General features: G+C 42.0%; 3 protein-coding genes across 11 annotated transcripts in view; 1 reads left to right on the forward strand and 2 right to left on the reverse strand.

The window, feature by feature from the left end:
* The window catches only part of TECPR1 (tectonin beta-propeller repeat containing 1), a 38,711-nt gene extending 33,003 nt beyond the window's left edge, over positions 1-5,708 (forward strand). For 2 of the 3 annotated variants that reach the window (XM_073362136.2, XM_073362135.2), the window contains 5 exons: positions 170-305; positions 1,135-1,227; positions 2,090-2,196; positions 2,634-2,753; positions 3,719-5,708. In XM_073362136.2, the coding sequence (XP_073218237.1) occupies positions 170-305; positions 1,135-1,227; positions 2,090-2,196; positions 2,634-2,753; positions 3,719-3,916 (654 nt within the window). In that variant the 3' untranslated portion in view covers positions 3,917-5,708. Of the gene's footprint in view, positions 1-169; positions 306-1,134; positions 1,228-2,089; positions 2,197-2,633; positions 2,754-3,718 lie in introns of those variants that run through there. The other variant, XM_073362138.2, reaches the window with a different exon arrangement.
* Positions 5,709-11,653: 5,945 nt separating this feature from the next.
* BHLHA15 (basic helix-loop-helix family member a15) lies at positions 11,654-17,355 on the reverse strand. 5 transcript variants are annotated; one of them, XM_073361389.2, is made up of 3 exons: positions 17,265-17,355; positions 16,494-16,599; positions 11,654-13,824 (listed from the first exon to the last, which is right to left on the reverse strand). In XM_073361389.2, exon 3 carries the CDS (start codon positions 13,744-13,746, stop codon positions 13,219-13,221), a length of 528 nt encoding a protein of 175 aa, XP_073217490.1. In that variant the 5' UTR covers positions 13,747-13,824; positions 16,494-16,599; positions 17,265-17,355; the 3' UTR covers positions 11,654-13,218. The 5 variants fall into 5 exon arrangements, with proteins under 5 accessions (XP_073217490.1, XP_073217488.1, XP_073217489.1 ...); XM_073361387.2 differs by having other exon boundaries at positions 17,086-17,355; XM_073361388.2 differs by lacking the exon at positions 16,494-16,599.
* Positions 17,356-18,758: 1,403 nt separating this feature from the next.
* LMTK2 (lemur tyrosine kinase 2) overlaps positions 18,759-27,385 on the reverse strand; it is an 89,453-nt gene continuing 80,826 nt past the window's right edge. For 2 of the 3 annotated variants that reach the window (XM_073362133.2, XM_073362134.1), the window contains 2 exons: positions 26,815-27,063; positions 20,659-24,991 (listed from right to left, as the gene is read on the reverse strand). In XM_073362133.2, the coding sequence (XP_073218234.1) occupies positions 24,963-24,991; positions 26,815-27,063 (278 nt within the window). In that variant the 3' untranslated portion in view covers positions 20,659-24,962. Of the gene's footprint in view, positions 20,630-20,658; positions 24,992-26,814; positions 27,064-27,385 lie in introns of those variants that run through there. The other variant, XR_012161123.2, reaches the window with a different exon arrangement.

Genomic DNA, 27,385 nt, shown 5'->3' on the forward strand with positions numbered 1-27,385 from the left:
AAAGAAAAGGAGGACTTGTGTCACCTTAGAGACTAACCAATTTATTTGAGCATAAGCTTTCGTGAGCTACAGCTCACTTCATCGGATGCATACACAAGTACTCCTTTTCTTTTTGCGAATACAGACTAACACGGCTGTTACTCTGAAATCATACTTTGTCATTTGCTAGGGAACATCATGGCTTCACGTGGGAACAGATCAGCCCTTCATGTCGGTCTCGATTGGGGCATTCCACCAAGTCTGGGCTGTTGCCAGAGATGGCTCTACCTTCTACCGGGGTTCAGTGTCTCCAAAAAAACCTGCAGGTGAGTGCTGTGGAACAGAGTAGGTCTTCTCACAGCAAGGATGTAGTGAGCTGAACGAGCACAGGACGGAGACATTTCAACATCATCCCTGCAAAGAGTGTGAGGCTGATGCAAAGTAAACAGCCTCCTCCTCACTTATATTAACATGCTTTAGGACGCTTTTAAAAAGTTAGTTAATGTTTACAAAACCTTGAGTTTCTTTTTGTTAGCAATGTATCTGGGTAACTTCTTGGAAGCCCAAGAGAAGTTTTACCAGCCTTGCCCACAAGGAAATGCCATTTCACACAGATCAGCAACATTCCTCCTTAAATTCTCCAGGCCAAACTCTCTTGAGAAGGTCGGGGTAGAAACTATCTAGCATTAAACACACCTCAATGTGGAAAATATTGAGTTAGGAAAGGAGATGGAAAATATTGCTTTATGTGAAGTAGGTTCCCACTCTTAGTTTAACCATTCTGTGCCTCAGTTTCCCCATCTATAAAATGAGGATAATGATACTGACCTCCTTTGAAATCTAACAATGAAAAGTGCTATATAAGAGCTAGATATTCTCACCATGTGTAATTCAAATGGAGAGGATTAGTGGTTTGGGTGTGCTTGACTTTTAGACTAGCACTTCTCATGTTAGCCAGTCATGTTATTGTATAGCCAGAAGGGCTGGAAGGCTTCTTGGTTCCCTCTGCTGTGATTCACCACTGCGTTGTGTAGCTAGGTATTTCTAATGCTCCTACCCCTATGGTGTCTGAACACAAAGCTTTCTTTGGCCTATTACAATACCCTTCTTACTGCTGTTTTCTCAATGTCTCGTTCATTTATTTCCAACTTCTAGGCGATTGTTGGTACCATATCCCTTCACCTCCAAAACATAAATTAAAACAAGTCTCAGTAGGACGGACATCTATGTTGGCGGTGGATAAAAATGGTGAGTTTTAAGTGATAAGGACTCGGAAATGAACCAGAGATCTGACTGCTTTAAAACAAGATTCTAGGCCACATCCTCCACTCGTGTAAACTGGCATTGCTCCATTGAAGTTAGTGGAGCTATGCTGGTTTACACCACCTGAGGATCTGTTCCTCTGTGTGTGGGAATAGCCTTGCATTGGCACAGTGATGGACTGGGTGCGGTAATCACTGTCTGGCTCCTAGGATTGTATTTGACGTAGGTAGTGCCATAGATAACATGGACACAGCATCTAGAATGCTTTTTTAAAATATTTATTGGATTGTCACAAAGAAGAAAATAACCTCTCTCACTGCGTCTGAGGAGCTTTGCCAGAAACCCCGAAACATGCGAATCTGCAGGAAGAATGCCTTGCAGTGAACCAAGCACATCATCCACAGCAAACAAACTGGTGCATCATCACTAAACAAAATTAAAGGATCCTTTCACAAAAGAAACAAGCCTTTAACTCTGCAGCGTCCTGTTTGAGAGAACTCCTTTTCCATGTTGCATTACTTCTGTACCGCCAATGGTGTGCATGGATCTTTGTAAATCTATAATGCATGGTCCTTTCCCCAAGGAGCTTTAGAAATTAGGGTGTGCACCATTAATCAGGAAGGTCAGAATAGGGTAAATAGAGACTATGAAGTTCCACTCACTAGTGAAAAGTGTAACAGGATTCCATAGAAAATAAGGAAGCAATAACTAGTGATCTCTTATTATGTTTAATTAAACAGTGCAGAGTTCATGGCTTTAATGCAGTGGGCTCATCCTACATGAGCAGAACTCCCGAATTCTGTCTAAAAGACCTTCCCTTCATAGGATTTAATTGATCTATTTATAGGTAATCTCTGGTACCGTCAGGGAATCACACCAAGCTACCCTCAAGGATCTAGTTGGGACCATGTTTCAAATAATATCCGTAAAGTTTCTGTGGGACCCATGGATCAGGTATGTATTTAACTTTGCATTTCACTAGTTATGAATGACATAGCTAAATCATCAGTAAACAGTGGTTTCTACTTGTGTTTCCCTCATAAGACAGTGACTCACATGCTGGCATCCTGACAACCTGAAAATTAACTCTGTGAAATGGTAACACAGACTTCTGCTGTCCCACTGAGACTATGGAAATAGCATATATTGTAAACCTTCCTTGTTAAATCTCAGTGGGAATGTTTTCACTGCTAATCTTCGTGCCTGGGTCTCATTTGTGTAGGGATGTTTGGGTTTCTGTTTGCCCAAATTAGAGCTGTTTTGCTCTAAGCAAGGTCACTGCATCCAGTCTTTGGAGCTGTTTGTGTGACTGAGCCGGGTACTGTCATGGTTTTCATTTAGAGGAAGAGAGCAGTGTGTGAAACACATTTTATTCATTCTCTCTCTTTAAGGTTTGGGTGATAGCTGATAAAGTGCAAGGAAGTCACAGCCTAAGTTGCGGGACAGTCTGTCATCGAACAGGAGTCCAACCATTGGAACCGAAAGGGCTCTCATGGGACTACGGCATTGGGGTGAGTGCTGGGAGCGCAGAATTGCTCTAGAGTTGGTATCTACACAGTTATAGGTGGTTGGGCACTGTCTATAGAGGAAGATACAATCCCTGTTTCAGCAGGCGCCTACGAAATTTTGGATAGGTGCTCATCTCCTTGTGCAAGGCAGGAAACTGGTCTTGCACCCTGTACTCTCAAATAGGAGCACTCCTTGTCTTGACTATGGAGACATTTCCATGTCAAGTGATTGTGTCTTCAAATGTATTGGCGTCTTTTTTTAAAATGAATGAAGTGTGTTATGCAATTACTGTATAGAACAGTGCCTCATTTACATTATACTAATCTTTAAACTAAGGTTGGTTTTTAGGTTGAGCGTTTTGAAGTCTTCATTAAAGAGTTTAATTTTGTGTCCAGTGACACTGTTTTAAAATATGTAGTTAACTGTGATTAGCCAAATTAAATATAATACAGCAATTAACATGGCAGCATTTTATAAGTAAAGCTTCTCCATGGTCTGTGCATGATTATCCCCCATTGTCATGATGCTGCAGTGTTTGAAGTGCAGATATTTAAACAGTCTCATTGAAATCATAGCCCCTTTGAAGTTGATGGCAAAATTCCAACTTCGGTGGGGACAGGATTTCACCCAATCCCCATTATGCAGAATACTAATCCTTATCCAGGCCTGCTCTTTTCCTTGAGCATGTGTCTCATCCATTTTAGATGCTCTAACCAGAGTATCCAAGAGATAGGAGTCATGGGGATTTGAGTGTGTGGACCAGGCAGTTATGCACCCAGCTCCCTCTGGGAGTTACACATGCTAGCAGGTCAGGATTTTGTAAGGAGTCCTTTTTCTGAGCTGAGGTAGGGTGGGAAAACTAACCCCCGGCAGGGCATTAAGAATAAATAGTGCAAAAACCTTCCTGTAAACAAAGCTTTGAATCAAATTGCGATGTTTCTTTAAAATATATTAAAATCTCATATAGGGTGGATGGGAGCACATTACAGTCAGAGGAAATGCAACTGAAGCTCCTAAGGCTGCTTTACATGAGACCTCTGAAGAGCATTCAGCAAAGCCAACGGATCTAGAAGATGGGGAGAATGGAGGAAAAGGAAACTATTCTAAAACCACCTTGATGGTTAACGAAGGACAAGCACTAGACAGAAACTCTGTTAATTGTTAGTATGTTCTGTTCTCTGTACACTGGCTGCTGCTTGTTTCCCAAGTAATTTAAAGAAAAACAAACTGTAGGATACAACAAACTCAATCCATTTCTGCTCAGAAAAAAAAAAAAGCCTTCTGATAAAACTGATGCATTTTTTAGAACTGGAATTTACAAGATGGGCATTTTAATATTTAATTTATTCTTGTACTACTAAGTTAATAGAGTATGGCTTGATAGAACTGACAGAGTTTTGCCAAGAGAGACAAGGTGCTGTTTGGAGCTGCAGGAATAGCCTTGACCCCCATTTAAAGCTGCTACACAAACTGTGTGAATGTGAATATCTTTGCAGACTTGTTTGTTTTTCCTGTAGAAGTCTTTAATTCCCTTCCCTACATCCCTTAACACTCACTCATCTTATATGCCACTCTCCAGTTTTAGTATTTCTCGTCTTTGGGCAGATAGGAGGATTTTAAAAATTGTATCAATATATAGTTGATTACTGTACAGAGCACTCTAGTCACTGCATTAGTGTCAAATCTAGGGTCCTGATCCTGCAGACACTTATGGACATGCTTAACTTTGCTCATGTGAGTCAGCTCATTGATTTCTATGCTACCCTCACATTGAGCGGGGATCACTTGTATCAATAATGTTCCACATGAGTATAAGTGTGTGTTTGCAGGACTGGAGTGGAGGGAGTACACATTACTAAGGGCCAATTTCTGGTACCCGTTCTCATGCTGCATAGAATCTTATTTCACAAGTGGTCCCATTGGTGTCAGCGGAACTCATGTGGAAGAGAGTCCTAATCTCTCAGTAGGGGTGCTTCTACATTTATCAGATATGAGGTGGAAAAATCATCTTTTTAGCCTCACGTTCAGCTCGTCCTCCAACAGCTCACACCTCATGCTTTGTCCAAGTCTCTTCGAGTGAGAGACTGGAAAAAGTTCTTTGCCTATTTCCGGCTTCATAATGGTAGAGAGCTACAGTCTTGCCCGTGAAGTCAGTGTAGACTAGCATGCACTCAGAATGGGGCTTTGCTGTTAGTTTGTACTAAGTGATCTGTGCTGAATATATTTCTGGCTCTTCTCCTAGTGAGTTAACACCTTAGTGTACATTATTCCTCAAAAGAGAAGGTCTAGTTCTGTCCTGCTTTAAAATTGTAGTTAAGCCTAGATTTTCCTCTGAACTCCTCTTTATTTTAAAGCCCAATATTGTGTGGTGCCAGTCACCTTCTGCAAGGTGCTGAGCGTTCACCTCCCGTTGGTTTCAGGAGGGCACTCCACACCTTACAGGATAAGGCTTTATCCATTGTAACTTTTAGAGAGGTTGTCACGGAGGGGCTAATCTTGCACACTTAGATTTAATGGGAATGTTGAGAGCAGGCTCAGACCCCAAGTTTCTTAATGGTAGCACTGCAAGTTTACATTCTTTTTCCCTATATTGTGTGTGATTGTATATGGAGTTATTTTTATATAAATTGAATAGCAATGTGGCATGGTCTCAAGTACTGTATTTGTAGAAGTAACTATTGACTGTATTTAATATATATATATATATATATATATATGATATTTTAATGCCAAGACACTGTTTATGTCCAAATGTGAAAAAGAATCTTAAAGATGCTACTGTCTAACCTATTGAACTTTCCAATATGTGATTATAGTTTTTTTATTGATTTTTACATCTGTGGTGTTTCAAGTGTCGTAAGTGACATTATTTGCATTCATTCCTATAAATACTAGGTTACATACAGTTCTAGAAGTTACACAGCAATTGTTCCAAATAAACATCATTAATAGCTTTACCACATATACTCTTAGGCTTGCTTTTTCTCTGCACTAACACATAATCTATGTCAGAAGGTCAACTTATATTTTCCTTTTGAATATCCAATGTTTACATCTTCAGTGCAAGTGTTACATATAATACTAACTGACTCAATAAAATATACACTAATGTAATCGTGCATTTTCTCCTCCCCCCCCCCCCAAGGGAGGGACCCCATTTTGTCTGTTGTACAACAAAAAGCTGTTTAAGGGAACATATGCAAAATATAAAATCTATATTTGAGCAGCAAATCTCTGCCCCTGAAAGTCTTCTTAAAGTAGAAAGTGACAGATGGAATTAAAATGTACATCAGCCCCCTAATTGTAAAATAACTTTACTGAAATTAATTGAAGGTTGAAATGGATTTTGAAAAATAAAGTTCATCTGTCAGAAAAAAGACTCCCATTGTGAAATTCCCTTGAATTTGTCCAAGAAAAACCCTTGTCACTAGCTACTATTTTGAAACTAGGGGTAGCTACTTGCCCTAAGCTATAATGCTAACACTACTGGAAGAAGTAAAATACCCTAGCAATTTTGTTCAGTGAGAAGCAGGTCATAGCTGACAGCAGGGCAGTATTTACTGAGGGAAGGACACGCCCTTCATATCTGATCTCTGCACCACTAAGCTACCTGATGCTGCATTTACTGTTAAAGGTTATGCAGTATTGTTTGCCAAATGCTTTAATAACTTGTAATAATGCCCCTTTATTTACGCTAAGCATTCAATCCAGACACTGATACGCTGTCTTGGCAGCTAAAATGCTGTCTGTCCCCTTCCCCTCCCCCATAAAAAATCCTACAGAAAAGGACTTTAAAGTCCACAGAATGCTGCTGTGGGAATCTCCATTGTAATGTATTGGTGACTGAGGAGCTTAAAAACCCCTGCAAGATGTATTAGACTCCCTTAATGTTTGTCACTCAATATTACTTCTCTCACTTTCATTACTGTGCCTAGACACATTCAGCAAAGCACATAAGCACACACTTAAGTGCTTTGCTGAATCAGGGCCTATATAAACAGTCAAGAGAGCTTTTAAGAAATGGGACCAGGATTCACCAAAACTAAACTGTCTGTAAATCTAGGCATAACAAGAGAACTAGAGAGCCATGTACATGGCATTGCCCTTTGTTGTATTCCAAAGCCTGGCTAGTACGCTGAGTTGTCTGTCTGGACCCTAACCCAAGGAACTAGTGTAACTCTACCCATATAAAATGCCTTTTACATGATATCTTAACTTGAATTGTAAGTTGGGACTTGCATAACTCTTCCCTTGTGTGTTTAAGGGGGATTAGACTCAGTTAATGGCCCAAGTTCAATTATTTTGAGGTTATAAGAGAACACTAAAGGCAGCTTTGTTCCTGCTAATGTGCAGTTTAGCAATGTGGGGCCTGGTCTCTATAAGAGATGCAAAGAGAATGACATTTCAGAAGTGTAGGGAGAATCGCTACTGAAGTAGTAAGTAGCAGCAGTGTTTGAAAGGTAGGAAGTTGGGTCCATTTCTCCCCCGGCCACAAAGAATCCTACCAGAGGGGACTCACCAAAGAAAGCTGCCCAGAGACCTCCTTGGTGAGTTCCCCCTGATGATTATGGGAGGCTCTGAGCCTGTGCCTCAGTGGTTCTGGCCACAGTCATTGACAGCCAGGCTACCAGGGCCTCCGCCCAGCCATAGCTGCCTCCAGGATCCCTGCAGCAGGTAAGACTGTGCAGAGCAGGTGTACTATGGCCCCAAAACGTGCACTGGGCCCAGGGATGGTGACATGCAACTCCCCCTATTCCCCCTTTTCATTTAGTTAAAACATAGTTGTACAAAAACTAGTTGAGCCAGAGAGACAGGCACAAATGGCTGCTGTGTTGCTCCTGTCATGCACTTCAATATTTACTCAAACAATCTAGTATTTACATTGCAATTAAAGTATTTAAAAATGTTTCTGACCTTCATTAGCCTTTCCAGGTTGGCGGCTTCCTAGCTGCTGCAGCCATTTTCCTCCTAAGCCAGCTTTCTCCAGCTGCCACAGGGGTCACTAGAATTCATTTTGGGTGGTGGGGGGAAGGAGGGGAGAACAAAATCCTGAACATACTTATCTGCACCTGTTACATATTGGAAGCATTTGCTAACGTGATCTGTCCCTTACCACTGCTTGTCATGTAGGCAGAGGAGAGCCCTCAGCCTAATTCACTTTGGGCCAGTGTCTGGTTACTATTTTGTTTGCAACAATGACTTTAAATGCCAGACCAAGGCTCTAGGCCCACAGGGAACTGGGTTTTTAAAAACCAAAAAAGCAGGAAGGTTGTCACATTATTTAGACTTATCACAGGGTACGCACCATGGGTAGCACTTCCTCTGGAGAACAGCTCTCTTCCAGGTCTAACAGTTGCCCTTGCAGGCTCTCAACCCATTATCCTTTTGCTTACCTTGCACCCCCTCTCTCACTTCAGGAGCTTCTTTGTGACTCGGCCCTCCAGCCAAACTCTGTGGTTTCTCCTTCTGGGGTATAAAGTCTTACTGGACCTGTTGATAAAGCCAGTCGTTCTCAACCTTTCCAGACTACCGTACCCCTTTCAGGAGTCTGTTTTGTCTCACGTACCCCAACTTTCACCTCACTTAAAAACTACTTGCTTACAAAATCAGACAAAAATATAAGTATCACAGCACACTGTTACTGAAAAATTGCTTACTTTCTCACTTTTACCATATAATTATAAAATCAATTGGCATATAAATATTGTACTTACATTTCACTATGATACTTGAGCATGTTTTTCAATTGTGAGCTTTTTCTGAAACCTGAGCCCCAGGCAGTAGGGCTGAAGCATGTAACTTAGTTTTGCGGGGCCCCCTGTGAAATGGGGATCCAGGCAATTGCCCTGCTTGCCACCCCCTAATACCAGCTCTGCACTTGCAATCCCCCTAAACCCATCCCATGACCTCCCTGGGCACTGAAACTCCCAGGTTGAGAAACACCATTCTAGATGAGTTGAGTACACTCTGGAAGACCTCTGCATACCTGCAGGTTGAGAACCACTGGTCCAGGCTATGCCACTCCATCACTGGCGGGTAGGGGAACCCAGGGCCACCCACTACTCCACATTCCAGCCCAGGGACCCTGCAAAACACCGTCAAGGTCTGCTCAGTCCCCAACCTTGCTGCTCTCTCCCTGGGCTGCTGCCTACGCCACCTCCCGCTTGGGTTGCCAACCCTCCAGGATTGTCGAGTCTCCAGAAATTAAAGCTTAATCTTTAATTAAAGATTATGTCATGTGATGAAACCTCCAGGAATACATCCAACCAAAATTGGCAACCTACCTTCCACAGACTGTCTTCTCTACCCTGCTCTCTCCTGGGTATGTCCTCCACGAGGGCCATGCTCCCAGGGGTTTAATTCTTTCCCTGGGTGCCTTCCTGCCTTCTCTAACACACAGAGGAGGATGGTGGCAGACTTCCTCTCTGCAGCCATTGCTGTTGCCAGCCCACACCTGCTCACCTGAGCTTCAGCTTTGGCTCAGGAGATGCATCTACAGCCTAATCCCCTCCTGTGTGGCCTATCACACTAACTGGATCTTTCTTGGCTTCCTGAACTCTTTTAGGGCTGCTGTGGGTGGATACCCCATCACACTTGTGCTTCCGCAAGTTCAGCAGTTCTGGGCTTTACTACCCAAGTCTGTTGCTAGGAGAGGTACCTATGATTTGCCAGACCAGACCACTGAGCCATCAAGTCTGAAATGCCACCTCTTGGCCAGGATTGTCCTGGAGTCTCCAGAAATTAAAGCTTAATCTTTAATTAAAGATTATGTCATGTGATGAAACCTCCACGAAAACATCCAACCAAAACTGACAACCCTATGGCCTCTGGCAGACACAAACATCTGGGGTGATATCCTGATACCACTGAAATCAATGGGAGTTTTGTCACTGATGTCACTGGGACCAGGATTTCGCCCCTGCATCAGAAGAGGTGGGGATGCATAAATGAAACACGCATTCGGAAGTTCACTTGTTGTCTGGGGGAAATAGTTTTAAGCAGTTGATTGAGCTCTCTGGGCAAATCCTCTATCAAAAATGAATACTAGCAGGTCTGCCACCTCTTTAAAGAGTCTGAATCATTGCAAGGCCTTCCCTGTGGACAAGAGGTGACCTCAGCAGGTCTCAGATTGAAAGTCTACAGTTTGCCCTTGAGGCTACAGGCTCCTCCACTTCCACATGCTGATCGGCTGAGGTGCTGGCTCCTTTCCTTCTGCTTCATCAAGCAAAAAAACCCATGAAAGGCCCTCAGCACCTAGCAGATTTCCTCCTTTTAGCAGTCTGCTTCTGCTAGAGAGAGAAGAGGTTTTGTTCACTGAAACCTGGTTTGCAGTAGATAAGAGAAGTGAGCAGTTAAATTTTAATAAATAATCTCTTCCCATCCGTCTACAAAAAGAGAGCGCAAGTGACAGAAAATACCTTGATTGGACAATGTTATCCATCTCCCCCAGTAGAGCACGGTACTAAGCTAAACTGGAGATATTACAGGCATTTGTGGGCACTGCACAATGGAAGATTCTAGCCTAGATGGCTCAATGGTCTGATCTGCCATTCAAATCCCTGTGAGGGAGAGATTAGTTCAAAACACCTCTCACTAAGTAATGGGGTTTTTTTGGGAGGGAAAAAAGTCGTTGGGAAGAACTCAAGTTGAGGCGGTAGAATCCAGCCCCTGCAGTTAAGAGAGCGCAGTGTGTGAAAAGCAACATTCATTGTTCCCTGTTGTATCAGCAGGTAGCTACCGCAGAAGATGGAAACGTGTCTCTCTCACAGCCAGTCTCTGACACTTTACATATTCCAGATAAAAACATTATCACACTACCGGTCCAGTGGAATAAATATCACATTACGAAGTCTCTCCACACTGCACTAAGCATTAGAGTAGGGAGAACTCATAGGGTCTCTCTACATTGCATGGCACCAACGCTGAGGCCGGGTCAGTCGACTCGGGCTCGGGCTGCAGGGCTTAAAATAGCAGCGTAGATGCTCAGGCTCAAGCTGGAGCCCAGCTCTCAGACTTCATGAAGGGGGTGGATCTCAGAGCCCAAGGCCAAGCCTGAACTGCTACACTGCTATTTTTAGCCCTGCAGCCCGAGCCTCACGAGCCCAAGTCAGCTGACTCAGGCCAGCCGTGGCCATGCCACAAGTCTTTTATAGCAGTGTAGACACACCCATAAGGGTCAGAACTGCTTTCTGTTGCACACAGAGCACCTTGGGTTGCCTGGGTTCTTTACACAACACACAGTCAACCTGTGGAACTCTTTACCAGGGGCTGTTGTGAAGGCCAAAACTATAATGCGGTTCAAAGAAAGAACTAGAGAAGTTCCTGAAGGATAGGTCCATCAATGACTATTAGCCAGGATGGGCAGGGATGCAACACCATGCTTTGAGTGTCCCTAGTTTCTGTTTTGTTAGAACCTGGGAGTGAACAACAGGGGATAGATCACTTGATGATTGCCTGTTCTGTTCATTCCCTCTAAAGCACCTGGCATTGGCCACTGCTGGAAGACAGGATATTGGGCTAGATGGACCAATGGTCTGACCCAGTATGGCCATTCTTATGTTCTAGGGGGTCTCTGCAGCTGTTCTCTTCAACACCCCCTGCAAAGGATCCACCAATCTCTCCCTCACTCAGCCTGCTTCCCCCTTGCACTACCCTACTCTGTGGGGACAAAGGTAGGGCCCATGAAGCTACATCCTGTGCAAACATGAGCACCTAAATCCTGCCCTTGCCCCCTCTGCAGCATAACCACAACTGTCCGGCTAACATCAGCACTCTATGGCCATAGGTGGAGACAGTTGTTACATATGCTGTACGTGCAACATTTCCAAACAAAGAAATCTTAGCTTGGGGGGAGGCGAAGAAAAGCAGGGCTAGGAGAAATGGAAGTTTTTATTCCAACTTTTTTTTAAAAAGTTTCTTTTCTTGTTTCAATATCTCCTGTTTCATTTATTGTATTTTATAGTACCTAGCCCAGAATGAATCCTAATTGATTACAATGCAGGCTTTATTAGCAGAGTTCATTTTAAATGCACAGATTATCATTGTCCAACTGGTAAATACACAAAACATTTGTTCTGCAATCACATCATTTTTGCAAAGATCACAAGTGAATTAACTATAAAATATTTATAATACAATAGCATCCAAAGGGTCCAAATGGAACTGGGATCCCATTGGACTGGGTGCTGTACAAAGACAAGCTCCTGCCTAGAAGAGCTTACAATCTAACAAATCTCTTTTAAGGTTTCTGTTAAAAGGCACTTTCAAATATATATAATGCAACAAGGATCACATTAATTATCGTGCATTTTAAGTGTACTTGTAGGACTACATTTTAGGACCGTGACCCAAAGCCCACTGAAGTGAATTAGAACCTTTCCATTTACTTCAATGAGTTTAGGGCAGGGGTTCTCCAACTGTGGGTTGGGACCGCAAAGTGGGTCGCAACCCCATTTTAATGGGGTCACCAAGGCTGATGTTGGCCCTGGCTCCCAGCAAGTCTGAAGCCCAAGCCCCACCCGCCGGGGCTGAAGCCAAAACCTGAGCCTCACCACCCCGGGCTAAGGTTACATGCCCCCACCCACGGCACACAGCACCCCAATTTTTGTTGTCAGAAGTGGGTCACGGTGCAATGAAGTTTGAGAACTGCTGGTTTAGGGCATTTAGGATCTGATCTAAGGCCATTTTGTGAGGTAGTATTCATACCTGTTCGATCACACTAATCAAACTACTCAAAATATGTTTCTATTGTCATTAAAATTGTTCCTCCCTCTGAGTAGCAGGATATTTAAGAATTCAAGGGGAAAAAAATCCAGGTAATTGTGGTTAAAGAAATTAGTCCTGCTATCCAAACATCAGGTCAGTTAGATATGTCCCTCCAGTAGCTGTACACATTCCAAAGTACCGTACCGGGCCATAAACTTCATTATTTCTGCACCAAGATTCCCCATTACATGGTGTCACTTCTGGAGGAATAGAAGTTACAGCCAGTATTTTCAATAATGACTAGTGATTTAGGACATCACTGTTGGGTGCCCAACTCGAGGTACCTTATAAAAAGAGTAATTTTCCTAACGGGCAGAGCACCCCCTCCCACTGAAAAATAATTTGTTTATAAAGCCTGCCCTGCAAAAGCAATCTGGGTGTTGAACAATCAAACAATTTCTCATTACAAATTAAAAGAACACTCTGACCTCAGGAAAATTACAAACAAAGCAGGTAAACAAAAACTATAAGAACACAGAAGGTGTTTCAAATCGGGCAACCAAAATCACTAATCTCTTTGAAAAGCCTGACCTACAATTTAGGATAATTTCAACAAGAACTATGAGATCTAGCCACTAAACATTTGTCTTTCCAAAAACAAACAAAAAAGAAACCCATCAGCAGGAAATAACCCCTTAATCCTCTAAATGCTGAAATATACAGGCATGTGTGGAGAAGAGAGAATGAGGCCAGTAGCTAACTTTAGCTGCCTTGTCTGAAGCTGTGAATTTGTGTGGAATATTTTTTTAGCTGTTCATCGCGTTCCTCATCGCCGTGTTGCTGTTGGTAATGCTGGTACAGTTTGGAGCTATTGGCTGCCCCAGTTCCTTCTACAGTTGGAAGGTGCCCACTGGACATATGGAGTATGGTGGAAGTCAGTGATTTAATGTAATTTTTGGCTAGTGTAAGAGTCTCAATTTTAGAAAGTTTATTCTCAGCTCTCACATGAGGGATAACCTCCCGCAAGGCCTGGAATGCATTATTGAGCTTGTGCATTCTCTGCCTTTCCCGTTCATTGCTTTCCAATCGCCTCAAGTGTCTGTCTTTGTTGTTCCAAGCATGTTTGGCTTTGACTGTACCAGTCTTGTTGCTCTCATAGTTTCTGCCATTTCTCCTTTCTTTGCGTCGCAAACATTTCACCGGTTCCTCTTTGCTCAAAGTTGTCTCCCCAAGAAAGGCTTCTTTATCAACAGCAAGCCTGTGCTTCATTCTTTTGCTTTTGGTCTTCATGTTTCAGTAGATGATGGGGAAACGTCACCCAGCCTGTTCTCCCACTAAGTTAATCTTCTGGTACTAGCCATCAACATGCTGCAAAAACATAACATCAACATCTTCAGCTGTCGTTACCTTTCATACTGAACAAATGGAAAGTCATTGTGCTGTTTTGCTTTGTACCAGCATCTACCTGCAAAATACTGTGAAACTACCAGCTGGATCTTTTATTTGTTAGTATATGTTTTACTGATTGTTAACATCAGACCATCTGGGCTCTGTGGATGGAAGTAGGGCCCCTGGAGAGGATCCTCTTAACCACAGCACGTGGGCAGTGGTGGTGGTGATGTATTTGCATCTTGATTCATGCATGTTAGTGGGACTGGGGGGTGAGGGGAAGAGGGAGGGAGCCTGTACTACATCTGTTCTTAATGTACTTGCTTTGGATTTCAGTCTCCAACTGGCAACATTCATTGTCTCATTTGTCTGATTCAGTTGGCCTCTGTTTGGGGCCCCTCCCCTCTAATTGAAGGAGAGGCCACTGTAGTTCTCTGTGGCGAGATCCTCTCCAGGTTCATTCAGTCCTTGGCCTCTCTGCTGAGAATGCCAATGAGCATGCTAAAACTGGAGCCAAATGAGTGTTTGACATGGGTTCCTGTCCACTAGAGCCTGTTGCTTTCAGTCCAGTTCCATTTCACATATGCCACAGGCCAACTGAAATGACTACAATGTGACAATGCTGATAACCACAGAGTAAGGCATTACAAGGAAGATGGACAATGGGAACATTTGGCCAAGTTCTTCTCTTGGCTACAATGGTATCGCTAGTTTAAGTGAGAGAAGAATCTGGTCTGTCTTGAGCAGCTAGAAACAGAACAATATTAAAAAAAAAGTGACTGCAAACATTGGTGAGCCAAGTCTGTTCCCTTAAGAAAGAGCTGTCCTGAGGGAAAACAGGAAAGGAATTTAAAGGCTGGACTGAGACGCAGCATTTCCAGTTTAGAGATCTCAACAGCAAAAAGAGGTCTTTGGCGTCAGCAAACCAGAAAGTGAGAAGCACGACAGGAGCATGACTGTCAGTAAAGGCTTAGTTATAAACTCCCTTTCCTCCCAGCTCCTGGCACCCATTCCTTATGAGCTGAATCACATCCATGTGCATGCACACAGAATTGATTTGGGACTAGATCCCTGGATATCCAGCTCCAAATAAGGCAAGTCTCTTCCACTGGAGCTAAAGGAAAACTTGTGAGAGTAGGAGGTCCTGTTTGTGGGCAGCAGCACACACTCACATCGCAAAGCCAACACATTATGCTGTCCTCTGAATGCCCCCTTTCTCTTCCCCCCCATTCCTTTGAGTGTTGCTCTCTTGCTTCCTCTCACAGCTCTCCCAACTTCACCATATGTCTCCCCACCTTCTCTTCGTGCCATCCAGACAACTTTTAGGAGCCATTAACTCAAATTTGTATTCACTTCTCATTCACAAGCCAATGCCTTCCTATTTGTCATTTGCCTTCCTGCTTTTAGTCTTGCCTTTAAAATGCCAGCTGTGTCAGTTTTGTCCACAACCGGTGGAAGGCTCAGACTGCTCCTCCTCATTGATGGTCTTCCCAGCTCTCTTCCAGGGACAGCACCTTGCTATTTTGGACTGCTGCAGTTAGAGGAGGAAGGTTGGCTGTTATCAGCACCCACAGTAAAAGCTCCTGTATGGTGCAGCAGCAGCAGAGTTCCTGCTGCTCAGTGAAGACTGGCATGCTGGCAGCAGTACCTCCTCCCGCAGTGACAGTAGCAGTGCAGGAGGGGGAGTGGGTTGCAGCCTCTCTTCCTTCACCAGCTAATGGCCAGGGTATAGCCATTTTGACACCCGGTATAACAGCAATTTCTACACCTCCCAAGTCAATAATCCAGCCAACACTGGCAGCATGGCAGAGTCTAGTCTTCCTGTGCCACGGGACAGGGCACCTGCACAGGTGCAGCAATGCCCCTTCCTTCCAGGCTGACGAGCCATTAGACAGTGATGATGCAGAAGCACCCTCTACCTCCACTTTGTGCCAATGCTTGGTTCAATGGCAGGCACCTGGCAGCAGCCCCCCCTTTTGCTGATGACTGGTATTAATGGGGTGGGGGGGGTGTCCATTTACTCCCCTTCGTTCCAGTCTTAGAAAATATTTCTGGTGATGCACTGAAATGCGAGTGACTGGAGAGTCGGACTGCCGTTAGAGAATGGCCACGGAGCTTAACTCCCCTCCTGGAAGGACAGGAGAGATGCACCACCATGCCACATCACCACCCCTTGCAGTAGAGGGTAAAACTGATTGAGGATGCTGGGAAAACTGACATCGCCACCGCCGCCACCTAGGAGCATCCTCAGCTGCTCCTTTCTCCGTGTTCACGGTGTTCCAGCTGCCCTGTGCCAGCTACTCTGGCCGCTCTTTGGGTTCATACCTCATCACAGGGTACTCAAGTTTTCCACAGAGGACCTATGCTCACCTCACAAAGTGGCTTGATTGGGGGCCTCCAGCCCAAGGCTGCCAGGGGAGCAAGACAAGACTGCATCTCAGGTTTCACCCACCAGCCCTACACCATGCTGCCCGAGAGTCATGGGCGCCTGAGGAAAACAGCTGGAGGACAGGGCTGATACTGGGGAAAAGAAAAACCAAAGCCAGGCCAAGAGAAACCTTGGAGCTTCTCTCTCTCGGAGAGATGGCAAATCAGAAGTAGGATGGAACAGTGCAAATAGGCACCGAGGAGAGCAGCCAAATCCCTACCTCCCCTGCAGAAGGCACTGCCATTGGGAAAGCAACCAGCTGCTCCTTGACAGACACCCACCTTCCTGGACTGGGGTGGCAGCCAGCAGAGGAAAGGGGGGAGCTCCTAGGAGAAGAGGATTTGGCAGATTAAGGGGAGCACGGAGCCAGGTGGAACCAGTAGACTAAGGATAGCAGGTGACTGTAGGGTACATGAAGTGGTTTGGGGGAAGGTTGTTTTCAAATACAGCTACACACGCCAGACCCATCCCCTACCCACCCCCAAACCCCTCGTCCTATAGCCCACAGTCCTGTAGTGTTACTGGACAGGCTCGACACTACCTCCAGGGGAGACGGGGAGACAGCGGGGATGAGGGAGAGTCCTGGCGGGAGTTTGGGGTCAGCAAGGGGGGGGCAATGGGGGCTGGGGCAGGCTAGAGCAGGAGGGGCTGGGGGTAGGAGGCCGGTGGAGGCATTCAGAGCTCGCAGAGCCGGAGGAGAGGCGAAGGCTAGCGAGGGAGCAAGCGGGCAGGCAGAGGAGGAACTCGGTCGGGGCAGCGGGGGACGGAGCGGGGGGAAGGCATAGGAGAGAGCGACCGGAGAAAAGACCTACCGAGGGCGCAGGGAGCCCCCAGGAGGGACCGGAGCCCCGCGGGGGGGCTCCAGAGGGAAGGCGGTGGGCACGGCGGGGTGGGAGCGGCCAGTGCAACTTCAGACAGCGGGAGCCCTTCCGCCACTCCCCGAGCGGCCCTTTGCCCCCCGCGCCGGGAGCCCGGTGCCCGGCACGCGTACCTGGGAGCCGGCGCGGAGGGCGGGACGCCGGAGAAGGGCCGCCGGGCGAGCAGCCGCTCGCAGGGGGCTGAGACGCTTGTGACCGCAGCCCGCCCGCCGGGCCTGGGACACGTCGCTTTAGCGGCGGAGCCAGCGGGAGGCGGAGCCCGGCGCAGCAGGAGCTTCCAGGCAAATCCCCAAGGGAGGCGGAGGCGGGAGGGGAGGCGGGCGGCTGGCCCAGTGCGGGGCTGCCCGAGGTTCCGCGCCACCTGCACGGGGGCAGAGCCGGGACCTTAGAGCCGCGGGGCAGGTGGTTGTTTCCACGGGGCAGCGCGGCGAGAACGTGGGTCCTTGTCGCGCGGGCGTCCTGCGGCCCAGAAGGCGGCATTGTGCGGCCCAAGTTAAGCGTGAGATGGGTCCCCCCGGCCCTGCGAAGAAAAGCCCCTTTGTCTAAGAGGTTGGAGAACTTGTTCAAACACAGCTTAATCCATATGAAAACAAAGCACCAGGAAAGGTGCCCACATCAGTGCGGCACAGGGCTCTCTTCCTGCAAACATTGTGTCAGTTCACCAGAGGACAGCTTCAGCTTGCAAACTCAATGTTCCCAAAAGGCAGGGGTTTTTAAATCAAATTTAAATTAAGAGGCTGGGGTAGGCGGGTTCTGCTTTGTGCTGCAATTCCAGCTGGTCCCCGAGACTGCGCTGGTTTTGGATGGGTCAGCGCGCTGGGGGGCTTCCCCTTCAACACGCGGGTGCTGCAAGTGGGACCTGGTGATTCAACAGGTAGAAACTCTTCCCTCACAGTCAGTACCGAAACAATGCTCCATCCAACAGGATCGCCGTTGGCACGCTGCTGCGGCAGCCTCTCCGACAGAGCACAGATCATGAGGTCAGCATGACTACTTGTCATTATAAAGGAACAGGCTTGGCAAGCTGGTCAATCGACCTATTTGTCCATGGTTAAATATAGTCCAGTGTTCCAGCAAGAATTCCCTGAGGTAGGTGGTGGCCTGCTTTTTTGACTTCAGGATGGTACTATTCCATCTTTTCTTTAAAAAAAAAAAAAAAAAAAAATTGTTTTGCATTTTTCTGAACTAAAATAACCCACTACACTAGCTTTTTAATTATATATAATTAGGCATAAGAATCTAAGGCTAAGCCTACTGGAGACCATAAAGTCTTCCTTTTTTTGTTACTGTTCTAATAAGTTACTGCTTTAAAATATTTGACCATTTTTGACATTTGACAATATTTGACTGGTCAAATACCCAGCCCTAGAGAGGAAGGGTGTGTGATAGGGCACTACTGGGACTTCACAGAACTGGGTTCAATTCCATATTCCACTACAAACTAACACCTTGGGCAAGTCACCTAGTCTTTCTGTGCTGCAATTTACCATTTATAAAATGCAGTGAATAGCACTTCCCTCTTCCACAATAGTGTTGTAGTGGTAAATGCATAAGACTGGGAGGTGTTCAGATACTATGGTGCTCGGGGCCATGAGATATGAAAGTGATAAAAGTGCCATGGGATCTTTAAGGGCTGTGGGAAAAGCCCCCATGTCCTAGTCAAATTTCAACCTGAGCCATTACATTTTGCCTACTTAAAGCTCCTACTATGATTTAAGTTGAAGCATCTGTTGGTTAAAATCCATGGAAGGAATTTTCAGTTGGAAAAAAACTGCAGAGTTACATTTCTTAAAGGCAGATACCAAAAGATTCATATATTCCATTGTATAGTGTAACCCAGGTTATTTGTTTTCTGAAGGCTAGAATTGAAAGCATTTCTTTTAAAATTTTAAATGCATTTTAGGATCATGACAATGAAAAAGGTCTATGAAAAAGAATTATTTCTATTTATTGTGCACTTTGGGGTAGTTTTGTCACTTCCTAAACTGAAGACAGGAACACAAGTAGTGAAATTAGTAGCATAGCAACAGTTTACCATGTTAACTCTACACAATCGATATTGCTGTTCACTAAATATATGCTACAAATTCTGAAATATTATAATTTTGTGCCAAATTCATCCTCACTAAAATTCCATTTCAGTTGCATTTTTTAAAGTACAAATGTTATAATAATGGATTTCTTTTTAGAAGCTAATTATGTCATCTGTATTTAAATATGTTCACCTGTTCAATATTTTCCCAAGTTTCTTGCACTGTTTCCATTGTTCAGTCTTAGTTTCTTGCATGTTTTTCACATTGCTACAGTAGAAGAAAGAGTCAAGAGTTGCAAACACAACAAATACTTTGTGCCTATCCTGCCACATGGAAATCAAAGTGCTTTACAAACATTAAGCTTCAATGACCTGTGACTAGGGAAGCACTATCCCCGATTTACAGATGGAAAAACTGAGGCATATAGAATTTTTGGCCCACATTTTCAAAAGAGGCCTCCAACTTTATATGGCTAATGTGGGACACATAACAGCCTCATTTGAGAAAGTGATGACCACACAACTCCAATTTAAGTCAATAGGAAATGCAGGTGTTCAGCACTATGAAAGTGCCCCTAAGTTGGGCACCCAAAATCTAACGCATTGAAGGCCATTTTTGGAAGCACTGGCTCTTTTTGACTTGCTCCAAAGTCACACAAATAGTTTGCTCAGGAGCTGGAAATAGAGTCTAAATCTTGTGACTATATGCAATTTTGGTGGTGTTGGTAATGGCAGCTTTAGAAGGCCCAGGCATAAAGAATTGTATTACTGAAGCATTTTTGAGCACTTCATTTACATTATTTTTTTCATTTTAAAATGTTTTCCATCATCATCTAAACCAGGAAAAGAGGAGTTCAGAGGTTTATACCAATGCCATTCACCCCATTAATTGTCTGTAAAGGGAGAACTGATATGCAACCTCTTCACAACAAGACAGCGAGTATGTCAGTTCTACTGAGACCTCCTTATGCCAAACAGCAGGAATCCATGCCTACTTCATGACAATAGCAGGGTTTGTTTTGTTTATATAAAGACATGTACATTCATGTGTAGTCTCTGTTAAACCTTACATAATTATGGCAAAACCCATGGTGATGATTTCAGATGCTAACACATTTCAACACATTTTCACTTGAAAGATATTACTACAAATTAAATCTGTGCTGTACTTTGAACAGTGCTTCCCTGTAGAGGGTATGTGTTATGCGATGTGATGTTCAAGTGATGGCGACACATACTAGCAGAAGAGATCAGGAATCTAAAATACACCCTCTCATATAGGCTGTGTTGTGCTGTGTAGGTTGAAGTGTCTGGGGCTTCAGGCACCTGGGGTAGAATAGATGCTGCCCAGTTCCTCATTTATGAGCACATTGATTTCACTCCCATAAGTAGTCCCACTGACTTCACTGAAATGAGGAGCTGAACAAGTACCAGAACTGAGTTGGGCTAAGAATAAACAAACACAGACATGAAGGTTATAAATATATAACTGTATTTTATTTTTGAATATTAAATAGTGTTTTTAAATTACAAGCAATTTATTGAATCACACTATGCATGGTAATCAATATACAGAAGAAATATTACAATTTAAAAATGTACACAATTGCAAGACAATTTGACCTGAAATTCCATTAACTATGATGTATTGCCAAAAACTTCATACCTGTATTAAATTACAATAGGAAAACCTCATACCTATGATTTTGTTACATAGCTTCTCATTTACAAATTGAATTAAACATTGTATATATACACACATCAGTACCATTTATCATTAAGTTACACCTATGACTGTGCAAGTTCAAACAATTTAATAAAACTAATAATTTTAAGTCATATTCAAGTTTATCTGAAAAACAGGCTGCTGGTATCACAAATACTTATTTTCAATATATTTATATGGTCTTGTACTCTCTCTAGATTTTTTCATATCAAAGACTTGATCCAAAACTAATTAATATTTAAGGATATTTTTGTATGACTTAAAGCTGAAGAAGTTTTGTACACCCCATTCTTATTTTAAGGCTATTTCTTATAAGGCTAATATACTTCGATTCCACCTTTCACTAAATCCAACAAATAGCCATGTCACTAACACCTGACTTACCACTGAAATTTTAGCATAGTGCTTAATAGTTAAAAAACAAAAAAAACACAACACAAGTATTTCCCTACCAACCAGCCCCTCATGAAAAAAGATTCAATACTACATATAAACTTATTACTTAAAATACTGATAAAAGAAAGAGGCTTGAATGGCTTTCATTAGTGCATCACCAAGGATATGAAAAAAGTGTTTAATCTGTTTGTTTCCATGGAAACGGCAGCGTACATGTACAACATGTGGCTGAAGGTTAGGGACTCGGGAAGGTACAGGTGTTTCAAATAAAAAAATTTACTTTCTTCTCACTTCATTGGCCTCTGTGTGACCGAGTCACATTTTCTCACCAAGAAATTTTTAAAATCACGTTAGCTTCCATTTTAGACTGTAGATGCGATCTTTTTTGTAAGATACTTAAGTAGCCAAATTAAGATAATGCCTTTTAGCATTTAAATAAATAATCAAGACTTTCTATTAGAGAAGAAACTAAAATGGAATCAACCCTCATAATAAACCATTGAAAAAAAACCAGATAAGTATTTCTAAAACTGAAACCATTTGGATAACTAGTGCAAGAGATTACAGAATTTAATGTATGGCCCATTTGACAAATCACCTCAACGTGATTACATTTCAGCTACTCCACAAATTTGCCTTCCTGGCATAATTCATTGTTGGAATGTGGTTTACCACTTGAACACGGTAGTAGTTTGTAATAAAATTTAACGATACATATTTCTAAAAAACTGATTACAATTTTAATCTAGTGAATTGGATTAATGAAATTAGCATCCACTGAGATTAAAGAAGTGTGGCAATTCACAGATATAACAATGATTTTTCTTTGTAATATGGCTAAAGAAACACTTTGTATATCATCCCACACACACAAATCCCATTTTGAACAAAAAATGTCTGTTTGGCAATTCATTATCAAACAGTCCATTTGGACACAGGAGTAAACTTTCATTATTATGTAAGGTTTTAAGACATGGTACTCTTACTAAAGAGAATGGGAGTCACAAATGACTAACACCCTATCAACTGAGGAAAATCCTGATGTGTTGAATGCAAGGTTAAATACTGCTCAGCTGCACAAGATCTGTTCCATAATCTAAATTCCTGAAGTTACAACAGGAACAAAAGTGAAGCTGCATCTCAATATTCCAGTCAAACTATATTAGCTTTTATTTAACCTCAGAAACTATGTTCAAAATCAAGAGATTCAGAATTAAGGCTGAAACTCCTTCTCTAACCCTGTGATACTTTAGGTGTTTCAGCACACATGGGGTAGACAATTCCATACATTCTTTGGAGACTCAGCATATGGAGTTTCATTCTTAATTTTGGATTTCCCTGCTTTTTTATTTATGGTAATATAAAAGTGTTACAGAAAAATACGAAGACTGATGAGACACCTTAATCTGGTGTGTGTTTAAGGAATTTTTAAAAGTCTGTATTACAGAACTAATAGGATGTTTAGTGTGCCACAGGCCTATCATTTATATTTTAATATGTATAAAGAGCATACCACGTAAAAGCTCCTTTAAACCCATTACAGTATATACTGTAAGTGTATATTTAGAACTGGCTTTGCATTTAAAGATATGTTGAAAAATTCTATGAAAAGTTGTTGCTCTGCATGGGCAACAGCAAATTTCTATGATGTTACTCACACTGAAGTACAAGTCTCCCTGTGACTCTCAGGTTCCCTCTGGACCTGAGCTCCTCAGTAGGACAACTCAGTATCTCAGCAATTCATTTTATTTCTAGAACTAATCTCTTTCCCTTGAGGGGTATGAAAGCCATTCTAGCTGTAAGGGCCAAATAACTCTTTAAAAAAAAATATATTCTACTTTTTTTGTACTCCTGTCACTTAAAATCAATGCCCTGTTTTAAACCAAACTGTGTATAAAATAAAATTGCAACATCAAACAGAGCTTAACAGCTGAAAATATGTATTCTTTACGCTGCAGATGATTACAATTCTTAGCTTTTCTGTACCTAGATCTATTCAGCAGAAAAACTAGTCCTATACTAAAGCAGAGTAAACAATATTTATGCCACTAAGATGCAGTATGCTGTACAGCCAGATAGCAGTGTTGACCACAAAGCTCTAAATGCCAGCATTTTTCAGCTTTTTCCAATCTGGCCCCACATTTGCGGCTGCATAATGCATTTCACAGGCAAAGGAATTATTGCCCAACTGTATTTAGTGAGACAGCGAGGGAACTTGTTAGACAACTTATTTAAAGGATTAATTAAAACTAGCTGGATTTGTAATGGAGAGATAAAACTACGTTCACTTCACTTGGACAGCTTAATGGCAAGCTTTACTATCTTACATCTTTGGGTCAGTGCACATTTCAATCAGCACCATGGAGCCCTGGTGATGTCTTAATACAGGCCTGGACAGTTCTCTGGGTGACAAAGTATGAATGCCAATTTTCTACTGATTTAGAAGCAGGATTATTTGCATGCTTAAATCCCCAGTTGTTAATCCTAATACTCAATATTTTTTGCAGTAATTGAGATAGAAGGATCTTTCTGAATGGGAAGGAGGCATGGAAGGCCCAAATCCATAGTAAAAAAAAAATAATTTGGGCTTCAGAATTCATAGGATGAACAAGTGAGCAGCCAGGCCTGATGGGTCAATTTTTATTAAAATTAATCTTTTTACAAGATAACTTGCATTGAAACTGGGTTTCAGGGCCAACATATACCTCCCTCCCTCCAAAAGTAGAAAGTTTTAATGGAATGCAGAAAGGCCATCAAATATGACTAGATAGGAAGGTGCTACTATATGATCACTTTCAAGAGTGAAAATAAGATATTCACTTAATCGAAAATGGATCCCAAAGATACTTCAGACATCCCTCCCCAAATTTCCTATGAAATACAGGCACTCTCACAATTTGTAGTAGCTACCACTTTAAATGGTACTGCATGTAAGATTCCAGCAATTCTAACATAACACTCAGAAATTATGTTTGTTTTACAAGTGCAGTGCATAGGAAAGACTATAACAGTACAAAATGAACTGGTTAACTGGGCCAATTCTATTTGTCTTAATTTTCTTGAAAAAAAATTAAGATTTTGATTCTATACAATGTTGGGGAACATGGGAAGAAAAATCTATAGTGCAATTGCAGTAAGCAAAGTAATATGTAGTAAGTGATATCTTTCAGAATAAATATGGCTCACTATTGATCAACTATCATTCATACAGTTTCAACAACACAGCCACCTGTTGCACAGGACAATTATACACAATTCTACAACAGGTAGTATGTTCAATAGATAACGAACTACATGGAAAAATATAAAAAGAATATGATACAATCCCATACATAAACCAGAATGTAGTGTAACTGCTTTACATGTTTGTTACAAATAATTATCTGAATACTTCAAGTACTTGAAAACAGCGGCAGAATCATTCAATGAAAAGCAAATTGCATTGATTTAAAAACAATACATTACAAAGTTAAATACACATTCAAATTAATGTCCTGATTTAACATTGCTTTCAGTGTTTGTTTTAAGTCTTAGTATTTCTTGATTACCTGTATTTCACTCCAGCAGATCCACATAAGTTTTAGACAGAGTTTATCAGACATTAGTCCAGAGTAGGTATGTACCACATGTATAATTACAGTGAGGAAACTAACTCATCTAATCTTTTTCTCCATCTTCACTGCTTCCTATTAGGAGAGGAAAAATCAGAAGACATAGGTAAGATACTTGCACATTTTCTTTATTATTTAAAAATATACTAAGGATTTTCTGTATAAGCCTTCCCTAAATTCTTTGTTAGACTTTTCCTAGAACATGACATTCTGGTTCACTTTCTAAAGTACTGGTTAAAATTTCCTTTTTTTTAAACTTTCAGCTACTCCAAAGTTAAACATGTGGCACACGCATATATAAGCACATCTGCTTAAATCACACAGTTCAATGTCACTGTTTAGGTCACATGAGAAAGTGATGTATGATCTCTAAAACATCTCTTATCAATAGATTACTAAGCAGCAAATATAATACAATGCAAATAAAACTAATATTGATTCATTTTTTATAAAAACTGAGAACCAGGGAACATCAGTGGCTAACATTTATTTTTAATCTCTTGATAAAATATTGTATTTATAAAGATACTTTGAAATTATTTTTGAGTTTGTCCCTATTCTTATTTTATCGTTTTTTTCTGAGGCATTTTGGTACTAAAATATACAGAGGAACACTTTAGCAGAGCCAGGAATATAAAGGAAACTGCTCAGTACAGAAATAGCATCAGTACCTTAACATTACTGTATATGGGTCTACTGCTAAACCCTCCTTTAAGAAGGAAATTCCCTACCTACAACAGATCAAGTTCTAAAAAGACGTTGCAATCCCTAGCAGAGTCTCAGGGACATACTTCCTACAAGAAACTAGATTATAAAACAAATGTAGGTACTACAATAGTCTAATACTGCTCTTAAAGGTCCTTAACTAGCGAAATAAAAACAAAAATTAAATTATGGCCAGTGATGGGGCCATCATAGAAAGATTCTCAAATACTTTAGAAGCTATAATTTTTTCCTCTTTATGGGGGAGCATGGTTCCTTCCAAAGCTCCACAGAGTGGCTGCCAAGGTAGAAATCTTATTGTTTTTCCTAGAAGGGATAACGTAGTTCTCTGCTTTAGGAACAAACCCAGAATTTTGGCAGTGCATGTGCACAGGTTTTTCTGGAGAACATTTAGCAACAAAAACACAATTATTTTGATCTAAAATGTTTTGAGCCCAGTATGAGAACTATTAATAAATTACTCGTTTAATCAGGAAAATCATTTAAGATCTTATTAGCAAGGAAAAAGTTATTTGGATTTACCAAGACAGTAAACACACAAATACAGGCCCCAACACCAAGATTTATATTCAATTCACTGGTTTCAGAGTAACAGCCGTGTTAGTCTTTTTTCGCAAAAAGAAAAGGAGTACTTGTGGCACCTTAGAGACTAACCAATTTATCTGAGCATAAGCTTTCGTGAGCTACAGCTCACTTCACTGGATGCATACTATGGAAAATTGGGTGGGGAGAAAACCTGGATTTGTGCTGGAAATGGCCCACCTTGATTATCATACACATTGTAAGGAGAGTGATCACTTTAGATAAGCTATTACCAGCAGGAGAGTAGGGTGTGGGGAGAGAAAACCTTTTGTAGTGATAAACACCCATTTTTTCATGGTTTGTGTATATAAAAACATCTTCTGTATTTTCCACAGTATGCATCCGATGAAGTGAGCTGTAGCTCACGAAAACTTATGCTCAAATAAATTGGTTAGTCTCTAAGGTGCCACAAGTACTCCTTTTCTTTTATTCAATTCACTGACAGTATTTGCATTATTTACAGCTCTGCATTCTATTTTAATATAACACTTGTTCAACAAGCTATTAAGAACAGGCCTTACTTAAAAGCCAAAATATTACAGAAGTCATCAAAATATACACGGTTTACTTGAAAGAAACCTAAATCTACTTACCTCCTTGCTCAATATCTGAATCTGTAACATGTGTAAGAGAAAAACTTGCAATGTTTGCAGGAGAGATCGAGAACCTGGAATAAGGTGATGAATGTGACCAGTTTTGTTCAAGACTCCGGGAAGGTGGAGGTGGAGAAAAGTACTTTGAAGTCTGAAGAGGCGGCTTAGAACTAATGAGGTTATTTGCTGACTTAGCTATAAAAGAGGGTTCTGAAGAAGAGAAATCATCATCCCATTCAAAACCTCCACCTACAATAAACAATCAGAATTAATAAAGATATACATAATTTAAGGTAGTGTAAAATAATCAGTTTAAAAAGCAAGCAGTGAAAAATTGTACTGGATTTGAAGAGTACAACTTGGTATATCACATTCCCGCTCCATAAAAACAACTGCTTATTAGAAAATACAATTTAATTTAAAAGTGCTGTATCTTAGGGAATCATTGGGGCTACAAATGAATGCTGAAGGAAATCTGACATTACTAGCTTTCTGATGGTAGAATGTACAGGTCACAGAATAAGGGACCTTAAAAATCCCAACATTTTCTACCCTTTCAATTCCAATTGGA

This window comes from Lepidochelys kempii, chromosome 10 (genome assembly GCF_965140285.1).
Source record: "Lepidochelys kempii isolate rLepKem1 chromosome 10, rLepKem1.hap1, whole genome shotgun sequence".
NCBI lineage: Eukaryota > Metazoa > Chordata > Testudines > Cheloniidae > Lepidochelys > Lepidochelys kempii.

What these genes read in the sequence shown, in the direction of transcription:
- BHLHA15 (XM_073361388.2), bottom strand. Translation starts at nt 13,746, where the DNA reads ATGAAGACCAAAAGCAAAAGAATGAAGCACAGGCTTGCTGTTGATAAA.